Source organism: Zootoca vivipara, chromosome 11 (assembly GCF_965207765.1).
Source record: "Zootoca vivipara chromosome 11, rZooViv2.hap1.1, whole genome shotgun sequence".
Taxonomy (NCBI): Eukaryota; Metazoa; Chordata; class Lepidosauria; order Squamata; family Lacertidae; genus Zootoca; species Zootoca vivipara.
This window is the reverse complement of record NC_142594.1, coordinates 56,006,792-56,028,476: the sequence shown is the minus strand read 5'-3', so window position 1 is coordinate 56,028,476 and position 21,685 is coordinate 56,006,792. Positions and strand designations below refer to the sequence as shown.

The following is a 21,685-nucleotide window of genomic DNA, read 5'->3' as shown; positions in this document are numbered from 1 at the left end:
TACGTATATGTGAGTTTTGTACATGTATATGTGAGCTTTGTGCAATAAACTACATTGCTTCAATTAATTTGCACATGGGTGTACCTTTAGGGGTCAAACGCCACCTTCACCCGCGTTTAATGGTGCATGTGTGCAAACCCCGTGCCTTTTCCGCTTCCGCAGAGCCAGCAGAAGGAGATGCAAGCCATCTTGAAGAACCTGAGCCAGCAGGATGAGAGGACCAAGGAATCCCACCAGAACCTGGAGCAGCAGCTGAGTGTTGAGGTCCAGAAGCAAAACTGCCTCATCGAGCAGCTTAAGCAGATGGTCGCCGAGAGAGAGGCCAGGGTGAAAGAATTGGAGGAGGAGGTCCAGCAGTTCACTTCGCAGGTAAACCAGATCGGATCACTTAATATCAGAGAGCAAGCCGGCCAGGAAATCGCACAGTTCAAATCTGGAGTTAACTATTAGCAAAACACGATCTTCACAGGAGGCTTGGCTGAGTTTCCAGCTTAGTGAGCTCAGCAGCTTGTGGACCTTACAGGCTGGCTGGTTTTATGTCTGTCCCGGGAAAACTGGTGGAAAGTATTGTTGAATATACAGTAACCAAGTACAGTCGTACCTTAGAAGTTGAACGGAACCCGTTACGGAAGTCCGTTCGACTTCCAAAACGTTTGGAAGACAAAGCGCAACTTCTGATTGGCTGCAGGAAGTGCATGCGGCCAACCGGACGCCGCAGAAGCCCCCTCGGACGTTCGGCTTCCAAAAATAGTTTGCAAACCGGAACAGCGACTTCTAGGTTTGTGGCGTTCGGGAGCCAAAACGTTCAAGAACTAAGCTGTTCAAAAACCAAGGTACAACTGTATACAGTGGTACCTTGGTTTAAGAACAGCTTAGTTTATGAACAACTTGGATTAAGAACGCTGCAAACCTGGAAGCAGGTGTTTTGGTTTGTCAACTTTGCCTTGGAAGCAGAACATGTTCCGCTTCCTGTTGAGTGTAAATTGAGTCCCCCGCTGCTATGGAAAAGCACACCTTGGTTTAAGAATGCTTTGGTTTAAGAATGGACTTCTGGAACGGATCAAGTTCTAGAAGAACAAGCCTTGCTGAAGCAGCCAGCATGGCTTCTGCAAGGGCAAGTCCTGTCTCACGAACCTATTAGCTTTCTTTGATAGCGTTAACAGGCATAGATAGACAAAGGTGAATGGCAACACTTATGTGTGCGTGAATGCAGATTCAGTGAGGACTGTGACTCTCAACGGTTAGTATTAAGGTGAGGCAAACTAGCTTTGTTTTTTTCTGTTTTGCAATTACCAAAAGTATCTCTACACCATGTGCCTTTTCTTAACTGGCTTTTATTGGTATTGGGTTCTTTTGAATAAAAGTATTGTGTTTATCCTGGTGTGGGTTCTGAATCTGCCTGCTTGATTCTATGCTACTGAGTAAATTGCGAGAAAAAACAGCGAGTGGCCTGTTTGGCTCTTGTCTTTGTGAATCCCAAGGGTGTCCAAAGGCAGCCTGTGTTTCCCCTGGCAGGTGCGGTGGTGAGAATGTCAGACTAGGAACTGGGAAGCCAGGGTTCAAATCCCCACTCGACCATGAAGCTCACTGGGTGACCTTGGGGGACAGTCACTGCCTCTCAGCATAGCCTACCTTACAGGGTTGCTGTGAAGATTAAATGAGGGAGAGAACCATGTACGCCACTTGGAGTCCCTTTCAGAAAAAAAATGGAGGGATATAAATGCAATAAATAATATTAGTACTGCCTGGCAGGTTTGGTTTTCAGCCTACTCATTTTTCGTACAGCATTCCTCACACCAAAGGAATTCCTGTGAGGTTTAGGTCTAAGGACACTCAAGAGAGAGAATCCATTACTTGGTGGCAGAAGTGAGATGGAAAAATCCTTCCCACAAACAGATTCTGGTTGGGTCGCCAATGGGCCTGTGATAACATGCTTTCAATGTGTATTGTGGATGTGACTGTTGTCTATGAAACTGGATGAAAGAAATGGGACATTTGAAACCACCCAAGGGGATGAAAGGAAAGAGGAGATGGGGAGCGGGGAATCGACCTCGTTGCGCTCAAAATGTGTAGTAAAGTCTGACTTGGTTGATGTCTTACACCAGCACCATCGAAAAGAGGAAAGCAGTCCAGACTCTCTCTCTACACTGTCAGCCGAATCTTTGGAAGAAGGGAATAGTTCGTCAGGATCCCGGAGGGATGACCTTGTTGGAAGTGATAGCTCTGTGAGGTAAAAACAACCACCACCACCAAAACACTTTTAAATCCTCAGTTTATAGGAATACAGCTGCCTGTCAGAATAAAGCAGGCATCCCCAAACTTCGGCTCTCCAGATGTTTTGGACTACAATTCCCATCTTCCCTGACCGCTAGTCCTGTTACGTAGGGATCATGGGAGTTGTAGGCCAAAACATCTGGAGGGCCGCAGTTTGGGGATGCCTGGAATAAAGTGTTCGGAGGACTTTGGCAGTTTGGTCACAGTTTGTGGAAATTGCTTCAGAAGCTAGGCATTTGGGGTCATGGGGTCCCAAAAAGGACTACTGGGGCAGCCACACTTATTTTGCAAGCCTACTATGCAGCTGACACTCATCAAGCAAATCTTCACAATTAAGATGATTTCCTGGCATTTCTTCCGGGAAGTCAGTCATCAGGAGAGCAGGGACTTAAGCCCAGATTCCCACAACCTGGTGTTTTCCAAAAGCTTTGGACTACAGCTCCCATCAGCCCCAGCCAGCGTGCTGGGAATTGTACTCCCGAAACATTTTGAGGGCACCATATTAGGGAAGGCTGCCTGTTTGGCCCAGTATGGCAAGCTCCTTCTGAATCCCATACACAGTTGTACCTCGGAAGTCGAACAGAATCTGTTCCGGAAATCCGTTTGACTTCCGAAATGTTTGACTTCCAAAGTGCGGCTTATGATTGGCCGCAGGAAGCTCCTGCAGCCAATCGGAAGCCCCATCGGATTTTCGGCTTCCAAAAGAACGTTCGGAAACCCGAAGAATCACTTCCAGTTTTTGAACATTTGGGAGCTGAAACGTTTGACTCCCACGGCGTTCGGGAGCCGAGGTATGACTGTATTCCAATCTGATAGATCTGACTGACTATTCAAATCTTCAATCAAGCCCTCGATCCGGAGGCGAAGTTCTTAATGGCTTCAGCTCAGCCCAACTCTGACATCCCGTCTCCAGCAGTGGGTCATATATAGGGTAGTTTATACAATCAGGATAGTACCTTGACACCTTTTTCCCCAAAGAGGTGTTTTTTTCAGGGGAATGGCAGGCAGCCATTTGACATGTGCAGTTTCTCCTTGCCAGAGGGAGCTGGAATGAAATCGGCAACCTTTGAACAGACAAGGAATTTCCAGGGAATCTCTCAGCCCTTTGTATACTGCCTCAGATTATTCACAGGCGCCTGTGTAGTTTGAGACAATCCTTTCCATCCAGTCTTACAAACCAGAGACTTTTATATCTATGCGGCTAGGACTTATCCCAGTCTGACAAAGAAGTTAGCAGGGCATTTCAGTTCAATCAGGGAGTCTTCTATTTCTTTACTTCTTCTCACCTTTGCTTAATAATCCCATAAGCAAATAATTCAGAGTCTGAGAAGGGATTGCTGGTCCAGGGAAACAGGTGATGAATAAACCCTTCTGTGTGCATTGTTCCAAAGTTAGTTTCTGCTGGAGGGCAGTAGTGTGTTGTGTAATGCCTCACCAGCCGGTTCATTTATGGAGAATTCAGATTTTATTTCTACCCGGCTGTGTCCATTAGCCTAGTTCTCACTGAGACAGATAATCCTGCGTGAGGGAATATACCACTTCAGCTGCTTGGAGGCTTTCGTGATCGGGTGGTCCTTAATACCAACAAATTTCATTGCACACATCAGAGAGATTTTCTCGCCTTGACATTCCAATATTTCACGTGCAAGAAATCCTTTTGCACTAGAGGAGCATTTGCTGTGATACCTACCCCCAGCTGTACTCCGCAGTGGTACATCCCAGACGCAAGCTTTCTGCCTCAGTGAGAGAACTAAATTGTAGGTAAAGGTAAAGGGACCCCTGACCATTAGGTCCAGTCGTGACCGACTCTGGGGTTACGCGCTCATCTCGCATTCTTGCCCGACGGAGCCGGCGTACAGCTTCCTGGTCATGTGGCCAGCATGACAAAGCTGCTTCTGGCGAACCAGAGCAGCACATAGAAACGCCGTTTACCTTCCCGCTGTAGCGGTTCCTATTTATCTACTTGCACTTTGACGTGCTTTCGAACTGCTAGGTTGGCAGGAACTGGGATCAAGCAATGGGAGCTCACCCTGTCACAGGGATTCGAACCGCCGACCTTCTGATCAGCAAGCCCTAGGCTCAGTGGTTTAGCCCACAGCGCCACCTGGGTCCCTAAAAAAATTGTAGGTACCCTGCCACAATTTGTCACATCAGAAGAGCTTTGGTTTAATAATAATTATTTTATCATTTGTACCCTGCCCATCTGACTGGGTTGCCCCAGCCACTCTGGGCGGCTTCTAGCATTTCCAAAATATAATATAACATCAAACGTTAAAAACCTTCCTATACAGGACTGCCTTCAGACATCTTCTAAAAGTTGTGTAGTCAGTGTATAGCCTCGGGCCAGTATACCTGAAGGAGTGTCTCCACCCCCATCGTTCTGCCTGGACACTGAGATTCAGTCCCGAGGGCCTTCTGGTGGTTCCCTCGCTGTGAGAAGCAAAGTTACAGGGTGGTGGTGCCCGCCCTGTGGAATGCCCTCCCATCAGATGTCAAGGAAATAAGCAACTCTCTGACTTTTAGAAGGCAGCCCTATTTAGGGAAGTTTTTAATGACTGATGTTGTAATGTATTTTTAATCTTTTGTTGAAAGCTGCCCAGAGTGGCTGGAGAAACCCATCCAGATGGGCGGGGTATAAGTAAATTAATTACTTATAGTAACAGTGTGCACAGATGTTGGAAGATGGGCAAGCTAAGCACACAGGCTGTTGCTGAGATGTTTGCAATTCTTTGCCTTCCCCAGGATGGTGTCTAAGATGGGTCACACCCTCGTGGACTCTGTGGCGACCTCATTCCCAACTACTGTCTCTCCTGGGAGGTACGTGGCAGCTATTTGGAGTTGACTGAAACTCTTATCTTCTTCTTCCTTGGCAACTACTCATAGAGTAAGATGGTCTTCCATAAACACGGTTTTAACAATGGGTCCGTAAGTGATGGTGGAGGCCAATTCTGGATCCACACGTCCTTCCACACTGGGAACATTGGTTTCCGGGCGGGAGTTGATCACGGTGTGGATTTGCCAAGTGTGCCTTCCTCTTAGCACATTTCTCCCTTGCGTCCTGAGTTTGAGTGTCTTCAAAGCCCATGACACCTTTGGTAATGGCTGTTCTCCCATTGGAGTGCTCGCAGGCAAGTGTTTCCCAATTGTTGGTGTTTATACTACATTTTTTTAGATTTGCCTTGAGACAGTCTTAAACCTCTTTTGCTGACCACCAGCATTACGCTTTCCATTTTTAAGTTGGGAATAGAGTAGTTGCTTTGGAAGACAATAATCAGGCAACTGCACAACATGACCAGTCCAAGGAAGTTGATGCTGAAGCATCATTGCTTCAACGCTGGTGATCTTTGTTTCTTCCAGTATACTGGTATATCGGGCTTCCCTTCTCCCTCCCCTACCAACTCAGGTCCTTGCAAGACCATAATTAATTGAGGAACATTGCAGGCAAAAGGCCACGGGTTCAGACCCCAGCAGCTAAGGCTGCTCACATCCCTTACCTGAAACCCTGGAGAGTTACCTGAAACCCTGGAGGGTTGCTTCTACTTACGAATTTTTTCTCCCAATGCATTCCTATGGGATTCGACTTACAATTTTTTTCGACTTACAAATGTGCATTCGGAACGCATTAAATTCGTAAGTAGAGGTACCACTGTGTGTGTGTGTGTGTGTGTGTGTGTGTGTGTGTGTGTGTGTGTGTGTGCAAATACCTTTTATTACAGTTAAGCTATTTAGAAAAAGACCAGAACATGATAAAAGTATAATACAGGTATGTATCCCACCCATTCCCAGGGTGGAAAGTCATCAGACCTCTTGCCTTGTTAGGCCCAAGTAAGTGAGCATTTACTGCCTGCTGTTGTGACTTTTTAATAATCATAATAATCATAATAATAAAGCTTGAAGTCTACAAAATCCATGGCAGAGCTACGTAGTGGTTCAGCAAAAAGATTAGAATTCAGTTTCTCAAACTTGGGTCACCACCTGTTAGACTGCAACTCCCATCATCCATAGCTAGGATGACCAGTGGCCAGGCATGATGGGACTTGTAGTCCAACAGCCGGGGACCTCTATTTAAGAAACACTGGTTAGATGGCCATCCTACAGTGGTTCAAGGATGGGTCCGCATTCTTCTCTGCCACCACGGGAAGGCTACCTCTGTTACCAAAGCCTGGGAGATCTGCAGCTTGCTTCCTGGCCACCCTAACCAACCCGCCACCACAACACATGTGGAGATTGCTGGCAGAAGTGGACAGGCCCCACGGTATGATTCAGTCAGCAGCCATTCTTGGACACAAGACCCTACCCATTCTGCTCCATGCTCCTGCACACCAGATACACACTTTCCTATCAGTGCAAATTCATAGAACCAATGGATTTTTTAAAAAAGTTCGAGATTGTTTCAGTACTTTCGAAATCAACAAGCACAGAAAAGCCGCAGTTCAGTCTGTGATAGCCCAGCTAGGCAGAAATCTACACACCTTTCCAGTGTTTGATCTAGCCCCGCAGCTCCTAAAACGCAGACACACAGCTGTTTTGTTCTCTTCCCACCAGTTTTTGTTTTGTTTTGTTTTGCAACAGTAAAAAACAACAGCTGAAACAAATCATTTTCGTTATTCCACTGGAAACCAGTACTCCATTCTTGTTCTTGGTCCACAGCCATCAGAACACTCTGTCGAACTCTGTCTGATTGGTCGCCACTGGATTCCTGCCCTGATTGGCAGGCTGCTGTGGCATATCTCCACCCCTCCTCCTGGGAGGAGCCAGGTACTCAAACATGGATTGGTTATGGGTGGAGAGCATGTTTTTGAGATCCGAGGGCATAGGGTCGGACCAGAAGAAGTCATGATTCAGGGCATCATCGCTATCTGGGCAGGATCCAGGACCAGCAGCTTGTCTATGAGATCCAGAGCATATGGGTCTTTGACGTACGCCTTTAGCCGCTCCTTCACCTTGCGCTTCTGCCCTTTCGGCAGGTCCAGCTTCTCATACAGTTCGTACTTATCCATGTTCGGCCACACCCCCGGGGTGATGCACCCACAAAGCTGGCTGATGAGAGTGAGCTGCTGCTGTTCTGTGTTTCCCTGCATGATGGGGCTTCGGGTCCACATCTCTGCCATTATGCACCCTGCACCCCAGAGGTCGATGGGCGGTCCATAATCTCGTTCCCCCAGAAGCAGCTCCGGAGGACGATACCACAAAGTCACCACCCTGTTGGTGTAGCGATTGGGCTGGCTGTTCTTTGCCAGGCTGAAGGCCCAAGCCAGGCCAAAGTCGGCCAGCTTCAGAACACTGTCGCGGGTGATAAGCACATTGGCTGCTTTCATGTCCCGGTGCAAGATCTTATTGCGGTGGATGTAGTACAGGCCGTTCAGGAGCATCTGCATGACTTTCTTGATCTCCGAAAGTGTAAACTTGACGTGGGCATTGCTGAGGAGCCCAGCCAGGTCATGCTCGCAGAAGTCAAATACCAGGTAGATGCTGCCCTTGCAGCGGTTGTACGGAGAGGCTTTGGTCCTGCAGATCTCAATGAGATTCACGACGTTTTCGTGCTTGAGTAGCTGGAGGATTTTGATCTCCCGCAGGGCTGTGATGGGGAACCCCTCTTTTTCATTCTCCATCAACACCTTCTTCAATGCAACTTTCTTGCCTGTCTGACGGTGTTTTGCTTTGAACACCTCCCCGAAGGTGCCTTGCCCAATCTTGGCCAGCTTCTCGTACTTGGAGACCTCGTCGCAGTAGGGCCACTCCACCGCGTCGTACTGCTTGGCCATGGCGGAGCCGCCGCAGCCCCTGATCTCTTTTGGCTGCCGCCGGCCTCCGTCCGAAGGGCGCAGCGGCACGTTTCCGGGAGCACTTCCGCCCGGCTTCTCCATCTCTTTGCAGTTCCCCTCGTCCCGCCGCCGCCGCTCACGCCACTTCCGGGGCGCGGGGACTCCATTCCCGCGTATATGTGAAATTGCGTATAGTGGGGAACACCATCTTAAAAGCCTGCAAACGCCCTCTAAAACCCCTTTTAAAAACCAGCAGCAGTTTCCAGACTGGCTTGAATGGCGTCAATGGTGGCTCTCGGTCTTCTTCACCGCTGGAGGATGGTGTGCCTGGCTGTGATTCAGGGGTAGACTGGTACACCAAAGTACGTGGCTCTTTCCACAGCATTTTGCCATGCTCTGAGGTTGACTCTCTCTTGGCTGGAGAGGGTGCTGGATTTGACCGTCCCGTTGTCTGATCCAGCAAGGCTCTTCTCATGTTTTGCAATGTCAGCTTTTTTTCTGCTTTCAAAAACCAACCTTTTAAATATTTTTTTAATAATTTTCTAATTTACATTTTAAAGTATTCATTTAAACATCCTTAAAATATCAATGACTTCCCTTCTCCTTCCATGGTTCAGTTTGCATACCATACATCTCTGCATATTTTACATGATCTAAAAACCATGGGTAGGCAAACTTAAGGCCCAGGGGCCAGATCCGGCCCAATCGCCTTCTAAATCCAGCCCGCGGATGGTCCAGGAATCAGCGTGTTTTTAGATGAGTAGAATGTGTACTTTTATTTAAAATGCATCTCTGGGTTATTAGTGGGGCCTTCCTGGTGTTTTTACATTAGTAGAATGTGTGCTTTTATTTAAAATGCATCTCTGGGTTATTTGTGGGACATAGGAATTAGTTCAAATCCCCCCCCAAAAAATATAGTCTGCCCCCCCCCCAAGGTCTGAGGGACAGTGGACCAGCCCCTGCTGAAAATGTTTGCTGACCCCTGACTAAACCATTGAATCTTCCATTACTGCATCCATCAAAACTTATTTACACTGTTGAATTTATCTTAATGCTATCAGCGTTTTTAAATATACACAATTTTCACCCATATCGTCAATCAACATTTTCCAATCTTCTTTAAACATATGTTCTTCTTGTTCTCTTATTCTATATGTTAAATCTGCAAGTTGTGTATATTCCATCAGTTTAAGTTGCCATTCTTCTTTAGTTGGGACCTCGCTCATTTTTGGGCTCACAAAACATGGGCCACAGTAGTGGCATACCTAAATAACCATTTTTGACGCCTGGGAATTTCCGTCTGAATTATCCCCAACAAAAAGGACTCTGGGTTTTTTGGGAAAGTACTTTTAAACATTTTTTCCAGTACTCTTTTACCCTTTTACAAGTCCACCACATACAATAAAACATACCATTGACCTCATTGCTGGAGCTGCAATCCAAAACCAACCTTGGTCCTCACTAGACACTCAGTAATTTTCAGGAGGGGTTAAAGAGCATACTGGGAAATTTAGTTAGGCACAGGAAAAGTGGATTAAAAAGTGCTCTGTCATTCTACTGATTGAAATCCGCTTTAAAAAACAACAGCAGACTTTTTGTGGTTAGGAACATGACAAGGTAATGCACATTGGAAAGTGTGGGATGAATGAACGATTAACTGATAGATGTGTAAACATCGTGCAAGCAAATCAGGATGAACTCTCAGTCTCGTATAACTTCATTGCAAGCAGATCAGAGTAAAGGCTCAAAAAATACTCGACACACTCTAACCTCAACTTTGTGCAAGCAGGTCAGGACGAACGCAGGTTATCTGGGGGAACCTCTGATCCTTTTTTCTCCTTTTTAGTGTTGTTGAGCCTGATAATATAGACATGAAAACCATGAAGATCCAGATTGCAGAGTACAAGGCCCTGGGACAAGCCGCTGAAGCAGAAAGGGGCAAGCTGATAGAAATGGTCAACATCCTGCAGAAAAGGTGAGGGGCTCCTGAGCGCAAAACATGACAGCACCTTGAAACAGGCTCTTGCGCTCCCCTTTCCCCAAGTCTCCCTTGCCTTGGAAAACCAAGGAACTGCAAGGCACTTCTCTTCTTCTTTTGCAATTTGAAAACGTAAAGTCGGAAAGAACTGCAAGGCCTAAGAACAGCCTCTGACTTCTGTATCCGGGATTCTTTAGTTGTGATTCCTGCGTTGCAGGAGAAGGGGCTACAAAACCCTCGGGGGTCCCTTTCCATGGCCAACCGCTGGAAGCCCATGAACCAAGACATGGGGACAATAACCTCACATTGTTGCTCCTCGGCAACTGGCCTCTGATCCCGGAGGCAGCTATGGCAGAGAGGTACCCTCCCTGAAGATGGGCGTTGGTGGTTTTATGGGCATGTTAAAGATCTGGCTCTGCCCGTTACTAACACGGGAGAGGTCTGGAATTAACTATTTGTGGTAGTGTTTATGAATAAGCAGCAGAAAGGTTACAGGTAGGTAGCCGTGTTGGTCTGAGTCGAAACAAAATAAAAGAATTCCTTCAGTAGCACCTTAAAGACCAACTAAGTTTTTATTTTGGTATGAGCTATCGTGTGCATGCACACTTCTTCAGATACACAGCTCATACCAAAATAAAAACTTAGTTGGTCTTTAAGGTGCTACTGAAGGAATTTTTAAATTTTGTTTCAGCAGAAAGGTGTTGTACTTCCATAAAGGCCACCTTAGTAGAGCATGAGACTCTTAATCTCAGGGTGGTGGGTTTGAGTCCCGTGTTGGGCAAAATATTTCTGTATTGCAGGAATTTGATATAGATGACCCGCATGGTCCCTTCCAACTCTATAGTTCTAAGATGCAGTGTCCACTCATTCCACACCCAGAAGTTCAAAAGTACAAGGAGGCACTTACTTCTCGGATGAAACTAAATTGTTCGTTGAATTATGCTCAGCTGGGGTTTTGATGGTTATGCAAGAGAGGCACAAAACTTAGTTTACAGAGAACTTAAATCGGCACTCTTACTCAATTGAAGTCTCAAGACTTTTCCCACTAAGGGCTCGTCCACGCTTTCGCTTGATCATATTGTGTACCAAATTCATTCCTCTGGGTCCGAGAGCTTTTCTCATTGTTCTGCGGCTATGTGCCTTGCGGAAACCTGATCTTACTTGCTGAATCCGATCTCATCAGATGCACAGAAGATCTGAAGAGAGAGTTTGTTTAACCCAAGCTTCAGTAGAGTGGGTTACAGTCAGATTTTCACAAGGCAAGGTTCTTTAGTCGTTGGACATCAAAGCCAAATTTTGCATCACAGTTTTTGGGATCAAGGCACAGTTTTTTCATTCATTCATTCATTCATTTTTTATTATTCTTTATTGAAAGTTAGGAAAATTCATAATTATATGTGCCCTAAACACGGTGAGACGTAAATAAAAGAGAGAGAAAGAGAAACAGCACCCGTGTAGAAAGAAAATAAAGGAGGGAGGGGAAAAACTTTACAAAGTTGTTATAGTAATTCACCAGATTTTAACCTATTTGAAATATACTCGGAGTCGAGAGTGAATTTCATGCTCTTTATTCAGCTCGTAGTCATCAAGGAGAAGAAGAGAAGACGAATGGCTCTTTTCCCAAAACCATCTGCTTATATACATTATTTACACAATGGGCCTTGCGTGATTGGCTACTTCAGGGCTACACCTGTGGGCCAATTATATTGTGGATTGACTTCTGCCTGCAGCCTGATTGGCTGCTCCTACAGGCCAATCAGGTAGCAGATTCACTTCTGCCAGCCGCCTGATTGGCTGCTCCAGCAGGCCAATCAGGTTGCGGATTCACTTCCACCTGGAGTTGGATTGGGTAGCTCCCGCTGATTCTGAATCCTATTGTTCTAGGATTCAGCTCAGTACATAACACCCCTCCCCTCTAAGTTCCAGTCCTGCCCGGGAAGTTGCATTCGTAGTCCCCAAGGTCTGCTGGCCGCCTCCGTGTGCGTTGTGGCCTGGGGTGTTCCTTGGTCAGGGGTTCTGGTTCTGGCTCGTGTTCCGAGGCTGCTGGCTGTGCCGGGGCTGTCTGGTCTGGCGCCACTGAACCACTAGGTTGTGACTCTGGTTCCGGTGTCCTTCCAGCCTCGGGGCGCCCCTCTGTGCCTACTGCTTCTGCTTCCCCTGCCCACCCCTCTCGCTCTACAGGCCTCACTGCCCTGCTGTCCCCTTGGGACCCCTCTGTCCCGCTCTCCTCCCGGGTTCCTCCTGGGAATCGTCGCCGTAGCTGGTCGCAGTGGCGGCGCCAACATTGCCCCCCTTCCGTTAGTACCTCGTACGACACGGGACCGGTCACCTTGGTGACTGTGGCGGGTACCCATGCTGGGCCTGCCCCAAAATTCTTTGCATACACTGGGTCCTGGGCCACAAATGTCCGGGGGTTCCTGCCTTTCCCCACCACTACCTCATCCTGAGCTCTGTCGGGGTGAAGTCGGTCCAGTCTAGTTGCAAGGCGCCGGCCCATGAGTAGTTCAGCTGGACTCCGGCCCGTCGTTGTGCTTGGGGTGCTGTGCTGTGCTAGAAGAAATGTGGCAAGGCGGTATTCCCAGTCCCCTTGTGTTATGCGGCGGAGGCTGTCCTTGGTGGTCCGCACCATGCGCTCCGCTTGGCCATTGGTGGCAGGGTGGAATGGTGCTGAGCGGATGTGGCGGATGGCGTTCTGCGCTGTGAAGGTCTGGAACTCCTCTGACGTGAATGCGGTTCCATTGTCCGAGACGAGGGTGTCAGGGAGCCCGTGGGTTGCAAACAGCTTACGTAGTACCCGGATGGCTGCCGCCGTAGAAGTGGACGGTACCAGTGCGACCGTGTAGGAATCCACCACTATGAAGAATGTTTTTCCCTGGAAGGGGCCAGCGAAGTCCACGTGCAAGCGTGACCATGGATGTCGGGCGGACTCCCAGGGCTGGACTGGGGCCCTTGGGGGATCCGGGCGGGATTCTTGGCAGGTCTGGCAGTGTTGGACCCAGGCCTCTATCTCTCTGTCAATCCCCGGCCACCACACATAACTCCTGGCAAGGGCCTTCATCCTCACTACCCCTGGGTGTGTCTCGTGTAGGGCTGTGAGGACCCTTTTGCGGAGGGGCTGGGGAACAACAACCCTGCTTCCCCATAACAGGCACCCCTTGTGGGCCGACAGTTCATGTTTGCGGTTTGTGTAGCCAGCGAATTCTGGCCCGGGGCTGCTGCTGGGCCATCCTCGCCACACCCAGTCCAGGACCCGGGAGATGACCCTATCTTTTGTGGAATGGTGCGCAACTTCTTGTGCCTGAATGGGTCGGTCGGGAAGCAGCTCCAGGGTCATAACCTCTTGCGCAGGCGCTGGGTCGGGGCCTGTTTCTGGTAGTGGTAGCCTGCTGAGTGCGTCTGCGTGGCCCATCGCCTTCCCAGGGCGGTGGATTAGTGCATACTGGTAGGCGGCAAGGAAAATTGACCACCTGAGGACACGTGGAGACAACACTTGGGGGGTCTGCTTCTCGGGGGCAAACAGGCCAAGCAACGGCTTGTGGTCAGTCACTATGGTAAAGGGCCGCCCGTACAAGAAATCATGGAATTTTTTTACGCCCTTCACGATTGCCAGACCCTCCTTGTCAATCTGTGAGTAGTTTCGTTCGGCTGCAGCAAGCGTCTGGGAGAAGTATGCCACCGGCACCTCTCTTCCATCCGGGAGTTGGTGTCCCAGGACAGCGCCGATGCCATAGGGAGAGGCGTCGCATGCCAGCACCACTGGCAGCCTCTCGTCGAAGTGTGCCAAGACCGAGTTCGAGACGAGCAAGTCCTTGACTGCCTGGAATGCGGCCCTTTGTCGCTGGCCCCACACCCAAGGGGCCCTTTTATCTAGGAGTCTGTGTAGGGGCTCCGCTACCGCTGCCTTATGGGGAAGGAAGGCATGGTAAAAGTTCAATAGTCCCAAGAATGACTGAAGTTCGGGCTTGCTCTTGGGCGCTGGGGCCTCACAAATGGCCCGTACCTTGTCACCGGTTGGATGGACCCCTTCTGCGTCCACCTTAAATCCCAGAAAGTCCACCTGCGGCACTCCCAGTAAACACTTTTCCCGCTTCACCTTGAGGCCCGCCGTCTGGAAACGGTGCAGGACGGAGCGGAGGCGGTCCTCAAATTCCTCTGGTGTGGGCCCGGCGATCAGTACATCATCGAAGAAGGGGGTGACGCCAGGAATCCCTTTAAGGAGAGAGTCCATTAGATTCTGGAATATGCCTGGTGCCACGCTAACGCCAAATTGCAGCCGCTTTACTCTGAATGCCCCTCTGTGCGTCACAATCGTCTGAGCCTCTGCTGTGGCTTCGTCCACAGGCAACTGTTGATACGCTTGGGCCAAGTCCAGTTTGCCAAAGATTTTTGACCCAGCCAGGGTGGCGAGGACATGGCTGACCACTGGCACTGGGTATGCATGGGCCGTGAGAGCCTTGTTTATGGTGCATTTGTAGTCTGCACAGATGCGGACCGAACCGTTAGGCTTGACGGGTGTGACAATTGGAGTTTCCCAGGGGGCGTTGGGCACCGGCTCCAGCACTCCTTGCTCCACGAGCCGGTCCAATTCCTCGTCTATGCGGGGTTTCAGGGCGAACGGGACCCGGCGGGCCTTGTGCCTGATGGGTCGTACAGCGGGGTCTAGCTGTAGGGCAATGGGGGGTCCTGTATATCGTCCCAATGCCCCATCGAAAACCTCTGGAAACTCTTTGCATATGGCGTCCACGTCCACTTGTAAGCTAGTGCGGTTCACCCCGGTAACGGCTAGCCCCAGAGGTCCAAACCATGCCAGTCCCAGTAAGCTAACGTAGGGGCCCTTAACTACCAGCAAGTCCAATTGTTGCTTTCGCCCTCGATATTGCACCCTGAAGGTCCCCACCCCCATTGTAGGGACCTTACGTTTCTGGAAGTCCCGGAGGGTGAATGGGGCCGGCCTTAGTTTGGGACCCCCATTAGGGCACAGTTCCCTTAATGTTCGGGCCGAGATTATGGATAGAGTTGAACCCGTGTCCAGCTCCATGCGGCATGGGGCTCCCTCTATCTGTACCTCTATATAAATTTTCTCTGTGCTGGGATGGGGCAACTGGAATACCTGGTAGTCCGTGATCTCCGTCGAGTTGCCTTGGTGCATGGTGCCGTGTGACCTGGGGCTCCTGGGTCGGTCATCTGATGCTTGTCGACGGGTGAGTCGAGCCCGACACACCCGGGCGATGTGTCCCAATTTTCTGCACTGCCTGCACTCTGCGTTGCGGAAACGACAGGTCCTCCTCTCGTGGTTCTCCCCGCAGCTTGCACAGTTCCCTCCTTCTCGTCGAGGCTGCTGTGGTGTGTGTGCTGCTTGAGTGCGCCGCTGTACTCGGTGTACTTCCTCCCTGTCAGATTCGGATTCGTCGGTGAGGTCTTCGTGGTAGACCCTCGGTTGGGATGGCGGGGCCGGTCGTGCCTCTTGCGTTGACCTCTCGGCGGCTTCGGTTGCCAGGGCTTCCTCCAGAGCAATCTGGAACGTGAGGTCTTTTTTGGCGTAGAGGCGTCGTTGCAACATCTCGTCCCTCAGGCCACCGACGAGGCGGTCACGAAGCATGTTCTCCAACTCTGAGAAGTTGCATAACCGGGCGGCTTGGCGGAGGGAGGTCACAAACCCAGTTATGGTTTCCCCCGGGGCTTGCCGCTTTGCGTAGAAGGCATTTCGGCAAGCTACCACCGAGGGCTGTGGTGAAAAGTGCTCCTTCAGCCGTTCCATTATTGTTTTGTAAGAGATGGTAGCGACATCTCTAGGTGCAAGGAGAGCCCGGGCGATTTCAAACGTCTCCTCTCCACAGACGCTGAAGAATGTCGCCCTCTTCATGGCATCGTTGGTGACTTCTTTCGCTTGCAGGAGGAAGTTGAAACGGGCGGCGTACCCTTCCCAGTCTCCTGATGCTGGTTTGAATGGCAAGAAGCTGCTGTCGGTTGCCATTCTGGGTTCCTTGGGTCCTGGAGCTGAAGCCTGGATGCACGGTGCGATGCAGCGGTGCAGCGGGTGGCGGTGCTGCGGTGCAGTGCGTGGTGGCGGTCAGCTCAGCAGGATCCCATCCTCGTCGCCAGTGAAATATACTCGGAGTCGAGAGTGAATTTCATGCTCTTTATTCAGCTCGTAGTCATCAAGGAGAAGAAGAGAAGACGAATGGCTCTTTTCCCAAAACCATCTGCTTATATACATTATTTACACAATGGGCCTTGCGTGATTGGCTACTTCAGGGCTACACCTGTGGGCCAATTATATTGTGGATTGACTTCTGCCTGCAGCCTGATTGGCTGCTCCTACAGGCCAATCAGGTAGCAGATTCACTTCTGCCAGCCGCCTGATTGGCTGCTCCAGCAGGCCAATCAGGTTGCGGATTCACTTCCACCTGGAGTTGGATTGGGTAGCTCCCGCTGATTCTGAATCCTATTGTTCTAGGATTCAGCTCAGTACATAACACCATTACAGTACAGTATTTGTAAGAATGGATTCCAAATATCATTGAATTTGTCCATGGCAAGTCTGAGTTTATATACAAGTTGTTCATATGTTGCGAGTTTGCATAAGACTTAATTGTAGAAGGGAGCCACCATATTTTCTCTCTCCAATTCATCAATAATCATCTTTTTGCCATTTTTAGGGCACTGAGAGTCCACTCACATTGTCCTTTTGTAAGGTTCCATGTGCTGGGTGTATAATTCAAAAGGTTATTTGCACTTTGAATGTAAGATTATTCCGTACAGTTCTTTTGATAGTTTCAATTACCTTCTGCCAAAAATCTTTCAATATAGGACAATGAAAAAACATACGTTTTAGAGAAGCATTATCCCTATTGCATCTCCAGCGGTTAGATACCTTAGATAGCCCTTTTTTAAACAAATGTAATGGGGTCCAGTATATTCTAAATATTATTTTATCTTGTATGAGCCTCAATTTAAGGTCCAGAGATGTCCTTGTTATAGCACTTAAAACAGTTTCCCAATGTGAGGTCAAAACTGAGATCTCTTAATTCTTTATTCCATTTCTTCTCAATATCTGTACATCAAATTGGTAAGCTAGTAACAAAGATTTATATATGTCGATGGCTGGCTTTTTTTGTTATGTAAGAATTAATCAACTGCTTCAATAAATTTTATAATAAAATCTGCACCGAATCAGAAGGTGGCAGACTTCCCCTTCCTCAGAAGTTTATAAACAAAGGATGGATGGACTCTTTAGGTGTGATTCCTGCATGTCAGCGGGTTGGGCTAGATGACCCTGGGGGTGTCCCTTCCAGCTCTGCCATTCATTGATTCTATGGATCCTTCTGCTTTGAATGCCAGGGTGGACGACAGCACCACCAAGGTCTGGGAAGCAGATAAGAAGCTCCAGGAGCAGCAGCGAAAGTACATCGCTCTAGAGCAGCAGTTTGAACATCTGAAAACGGAGTCGGGGAAGAATTCTGGCGCCCCAAAGAACCCCTCTAAGAACAAAGCAGGTAACGTCGTGGACGAGAGCATCAAGAGAAGCATTTATGTTGAATAGCTATGGGGGAGGAGTACCTGTGGTGGTGGTGGGGGCACATCATGCTCCTTCTGGGGTAGTCTGCCCACCTTTGGTCCCCATTCTGCACTCAGCTCTCACCTGTGGCTCCCAGTAGCTCTCAGCATGTGACAGCAGCCACACCCGAGAAAACAGCTTCGACTAGCCAGCAAAACCAAGTGAGGGGAGCCAGTGCGAGAAGTGAGGTTACAGGGAACGAGGCAGAGGGCCTTCTCGGTAGTGGCACCCGCCCTGTGGAACACTCTTCCATCAGATGTCAAAGAAATAAACAACTATCCGACCTTTAGAAGGCCTCTGAAGGCAGCCCTGTTTAGGGAAGTTTTTAATGTTTTAAGTTTTTTTCTGTTTTTCTGTTCTGTTGAAGGCTGCCCAGAGTGGGGCGGGACAGAAATAAATTATTATTATTATTATTATTATTATTATTATTATTATTATTGGGTCTCAAACCTTCGGGGAGGTAGGAATTTTCCCTGCATGCAAACATTGAGAGGACAAGATCAATAGCAGCTCCAATGGTTATTTAAGGTGGTTTCAGCACGTGCTGTAGAGGGAAGTGAGGGGCAAGTGGGCTAGCCCATTTAGGAGACGGAAAACCTCCACTTCCTTTTGGGATATCTTCAGGAGAAGAAAATGTTGGGTTTCTTGAATAATCAAAGTTGCTTTTGAGCCTGTCTAATGTCAATACTGTCTGTTTAAGAAAAACAGGTGCCGGTAATTTCTGTTTAATTGCTCACAAGTGTGGGCTCTACTCCATGTATATAAGGCTCTGTTGGAAAGCATTTTGTGTGGCGGTTGGGTGGGAGTATGGGTTGAAGGGTTGGAATGTGGGTATGTAAAGTTGCTGGGAGAGAGAGTGTTTATCTTTAGTTTAAAGTCTCTTCTGAGTCAGTTTGTTTTTCTGTTAAAGAAAGCAAACCTATTGTTTTTCTTCTGTATACTTTAAGCAGGTCTACTGCTAGTCAGGGGTTTCATGCTAGGTTGATCTTTAAACTCTTGGTGGTGTATTTTAGCCAAGTCAACTTCTGTTTGCATATTTTGTTTTTCTATAAACTCTGCGTGAAGCGTACTTTGAAGGGCCACTGGGAAACTGGGGTATATGATTTATGTTAGCACTCTTAATACCTAGTTCCCCCCAATATTTTTTCGCGATAGGAAAGGCTCAGGAGTAAACCCCACACAAATCCCGAGCGAAGCCCCTAAGACGGTTGGATGGCGCCTTGCATGCCTCCTTCTGGCAATTCCTGCAGCCAGGCTGGTGCCAAACGTCTTGCTCTGCTTTCCTTTGGAGCCCATCAGCGAGGCCGAGGGGGGGGGGGTGTCTTGCCGTCTGGGCAGCCCAGGACCTCCAGACACACCGCCCAGGCTTGCACCCCAGGGAGTTCACTCTGTATATGGCATGTTGTAATACCACGCTGCTGCATTTGTATTTGGCGATTACGAATGTGGAGACTTGGTTGGTTCTGAAACGCAGGGGGAAATTCTGTGTTCTCCTTCAGCAACAGGCCCCACATCTACAGCTCAGCCGCCCAACAGCACCAGGCTAGACTGGAACGTGGGTGACAGGAGCGGCCCTCCAACAGCACAACATTCGGAGGTGCCCCTGGAGTCCCAAATAGAAGAACTATCCACAAGGTAGGATGCTCCTTAACCCTTTTGAGAAAGCTCACGTTTATCATCACCGGGTGACGTTGAGCCAATCACTGCATCTTTCAGCCTAGCCTACCTCGCAGGGTTGTTGCGGGGAGGAAAGCAGAGAGAAGAACCTTTAGCTCCTTGGAGGGAAAGGTGGGATATCAGCGCAATCAATAAGATGGAAAGGAAATTTCAGAAGGAAACCCTTAAAATGAGTGGGCAATCGAAGGCCTTAAGAGACCGGGCATGCCTGCACAACAGCATTCATCGACACAGCCAAGAGAGCCTCTGCAGTGCTCTTTCTGCTTCCAAAGCCCATGTGGCTGAGTGGATAGAATGTTGGGCTAGGGATGGGGAGTCCCGGGTTCAAATCCCCATTCAGCTATGAGCCTCACTAGGTGATTGCAGGCTAATTGCCGTCTCTCAGCCTTGCCTACCTGATAACGTTGTGGGAATAAAATGGGGGTGGCAAGGGAGGCCATCTTGAACTCTGCAGAGGGTGGGAAGGATATTAGGATTTAATTTTTTTTATTACCCCCGGGGAGTGCTATCGATACAGTGGAACCTCGGTTTACGAACACAATTGGTTCCAGAAGTCTGTTCATAAACCGAAGTGTTCATAAACCGAAGCAAATTTTCCGATTGAAAGTAATGGGAAGTTGATTAATCCGTTCTAGACGAGGAAAAACACCCCCTAAAGCAGCAGGGCCTTCGCGGAGGCCGGGGAGCGTTTCCGCAACTGGGCTGCAACCGCAAAAGCGCTCCCCGGCCTCTGGGAGGCATCGGAGCGAAGGCCCGGCCTCCCCGAAGGCATCGGACGCTCAGTAGGCCTCGGGCACCTCGGTTTACTAACTTCCGGGTTAGGATAGTTCGTAAACCGAAAATTCGTAAACCGAGGTGTTCGTAAACCGAGGTTCCACATGGTCCCTCTTGCTTTGAGCCAGAGCAAAAGGTGTTCTTTCTGGTCTTGATACAAGAGCCCCGTAGCGCTGCGAAGATAGCACATGCAGCCACAATTGTGCTGAAGAATTCTGTTGTTATTCAGAGGCTGCCGCCGCCGCCGCCTTAAATATGGAGCTCCCCATAGAAAGATCTGCATGGCAGCATTAGGAGCACCTCCCCTGGCCATGACAACTAGAAGCTTCCTTTTAACATAAATAAAATCTGAAAATTTTCAGAACCGTGTGTATTCTCCAGCATCACGGGGGTAGAGAGGCAGCTTTGCATAGTGGTTTTCTTTAAAAATAAAAATTAAAAAAAGCCTGGAAGAGGCTGCCTTGCTTTCCCAGCTTGCAAGCGCTTCACGACATCAAGGTCAGATGACCGATTGTGTCCTTGCAGGCTTGCGATCCAGATGGACGAGAACGAAAGCCTGAAGATCGCCTTGCAGGACTCTGCGAAGACCAAAGAGGAAGACTTCCGGCTGTACCAGGAGACTGTGGGGCAGGTGAAGGACATCTTCCTGCAAGCTCTGAGGCAGCAGAAGCAGGACCGGAACTAAGCCAAGCCCACCCAGAGCGCCCTATGGAGGGAGGGAGGGAGTCATTGGGGAATCCCAGGGATCTCACACGCTTTACACCTGGCCAGGTTTGCCCCTCGAAATGATATCTGTTTGAACACTTGCAGGAGGGAGTGAGGAGACCTGCTGAAGACGTAGCAGACGTAGGAAACTCTTCCCAGCCAGAGGCCCCTAGAGGTCAGCTCTTCTCACCCCACGATGATGGACATGTAACAGTCTCTTTGGTGGAACTTTAGGTCTCCTCTGCTCTTTGGTGTATGAGCTGCCACTAAAGGATTGGCCTGTGTTGAAAACAGCTGGGCCTGCTTTATGTGCCTGCAATGCTGCTCTGTTTAAATCTGTAAATACAGGACGTTGTTGTCACCCTTGGCAAAGCCATAACAAGATAAAAGGGTATCTTATTTTCTCAACAAAAGGAAAAAGGACATTCCTTGTTTGGTCTCTGCTTTCTGTTTTAGAGAGAGAAGGCAACCAGACACAGCGGATACAGGTGTGCTACCGGGGTCCTTCCAGATTCACTATTTTCTGGTGGGATTCTGTCACATACCTGTAAATTCAGGTTGAGTAATATCCAGAGACTTTAAGCAGCCTCATGAGCAGCGTGATCTTGGCAACTCATCAGCTGAGGCAGTGTTGAATAATAATAATAATAATAATAATAATAATAATTGACTTTTTCTCAGACAAGCTTACACAACTTGACAACTGGGCCAAAGCAAACAAGATGAATTTTAACAAGGAGAAATGTAAGGTACTACACTTGGGCAAAAAAAATGAAAGGCACAAATACAGGATGGGTGACACCTGGCTTGAGAACAGTACATGTAAAAAGGATCTAGGAGTCTTGGTAGACTACAAACTTGACATGAGTCAGCAGTGTGATGCAGCAGCTAAAAAAGCCAATGCAATTCTGGGCTGCATCAATAGGAGTATAGCATCTAGATCTAGGGAAGTAA

General features: G+C 48.8%; 1 protein-coding gene and 1 pseudogene across 2 annotated transcripts in view; one reads left to right on the top strand and one right to left on the bottom strand.

Annotated features, from left to right (window-relative positions):
• Positions 1-21,151, top strand: part of CCDC13 (coiled-coil domain containing 13) — a 38,546-nt gene extending 17,395 nt beyond the window's left edge. Inside the window, exons 10-17 of one of the 2 annotated variants that reach the window (XM_088654487.1) lie at positions 163-369; positions 2,106-2,230; positions 5,017-5,091; positions 9,886-10,014; positions 17,359-17,513; positions 19,075-19,210; positions 20,552-20,657; positions 20,837-21,151. In XM_088654487.1, the coding sequence (XP_088510613.1) occupies positions 163-369; positions 2,106-2,230; positions 5,017-5,091; positions 9,886-10,014; positions 17,359-17,513; positions 19,075-19,210; positions 20,552-20,657; positions 20,837-20,965 (1,062 nt within the window). In that variant the 3' untranslated portion in view covers positions 20,966-21,151. Of the gene's footprint in view, positions 1-162; positions 370-2,105; positions 2,231-5,016; positions 5,092-9,885; positions 10,015-17,358; positions 17,514-19,074; positions 19,211-20,551 lie in introns of both variants that reach the window. The other variant, XM_035129831.3, reaches the window with a different exon arrangement.
• LOC118092090 (cyclin-dependent kinase 9 pseudogene) lies at positions 6,798-8,230 on the bottom strand (annotated as a pseudogene).
• Positions 21,152-21,685: the final 534 nt, after the last annotated feature.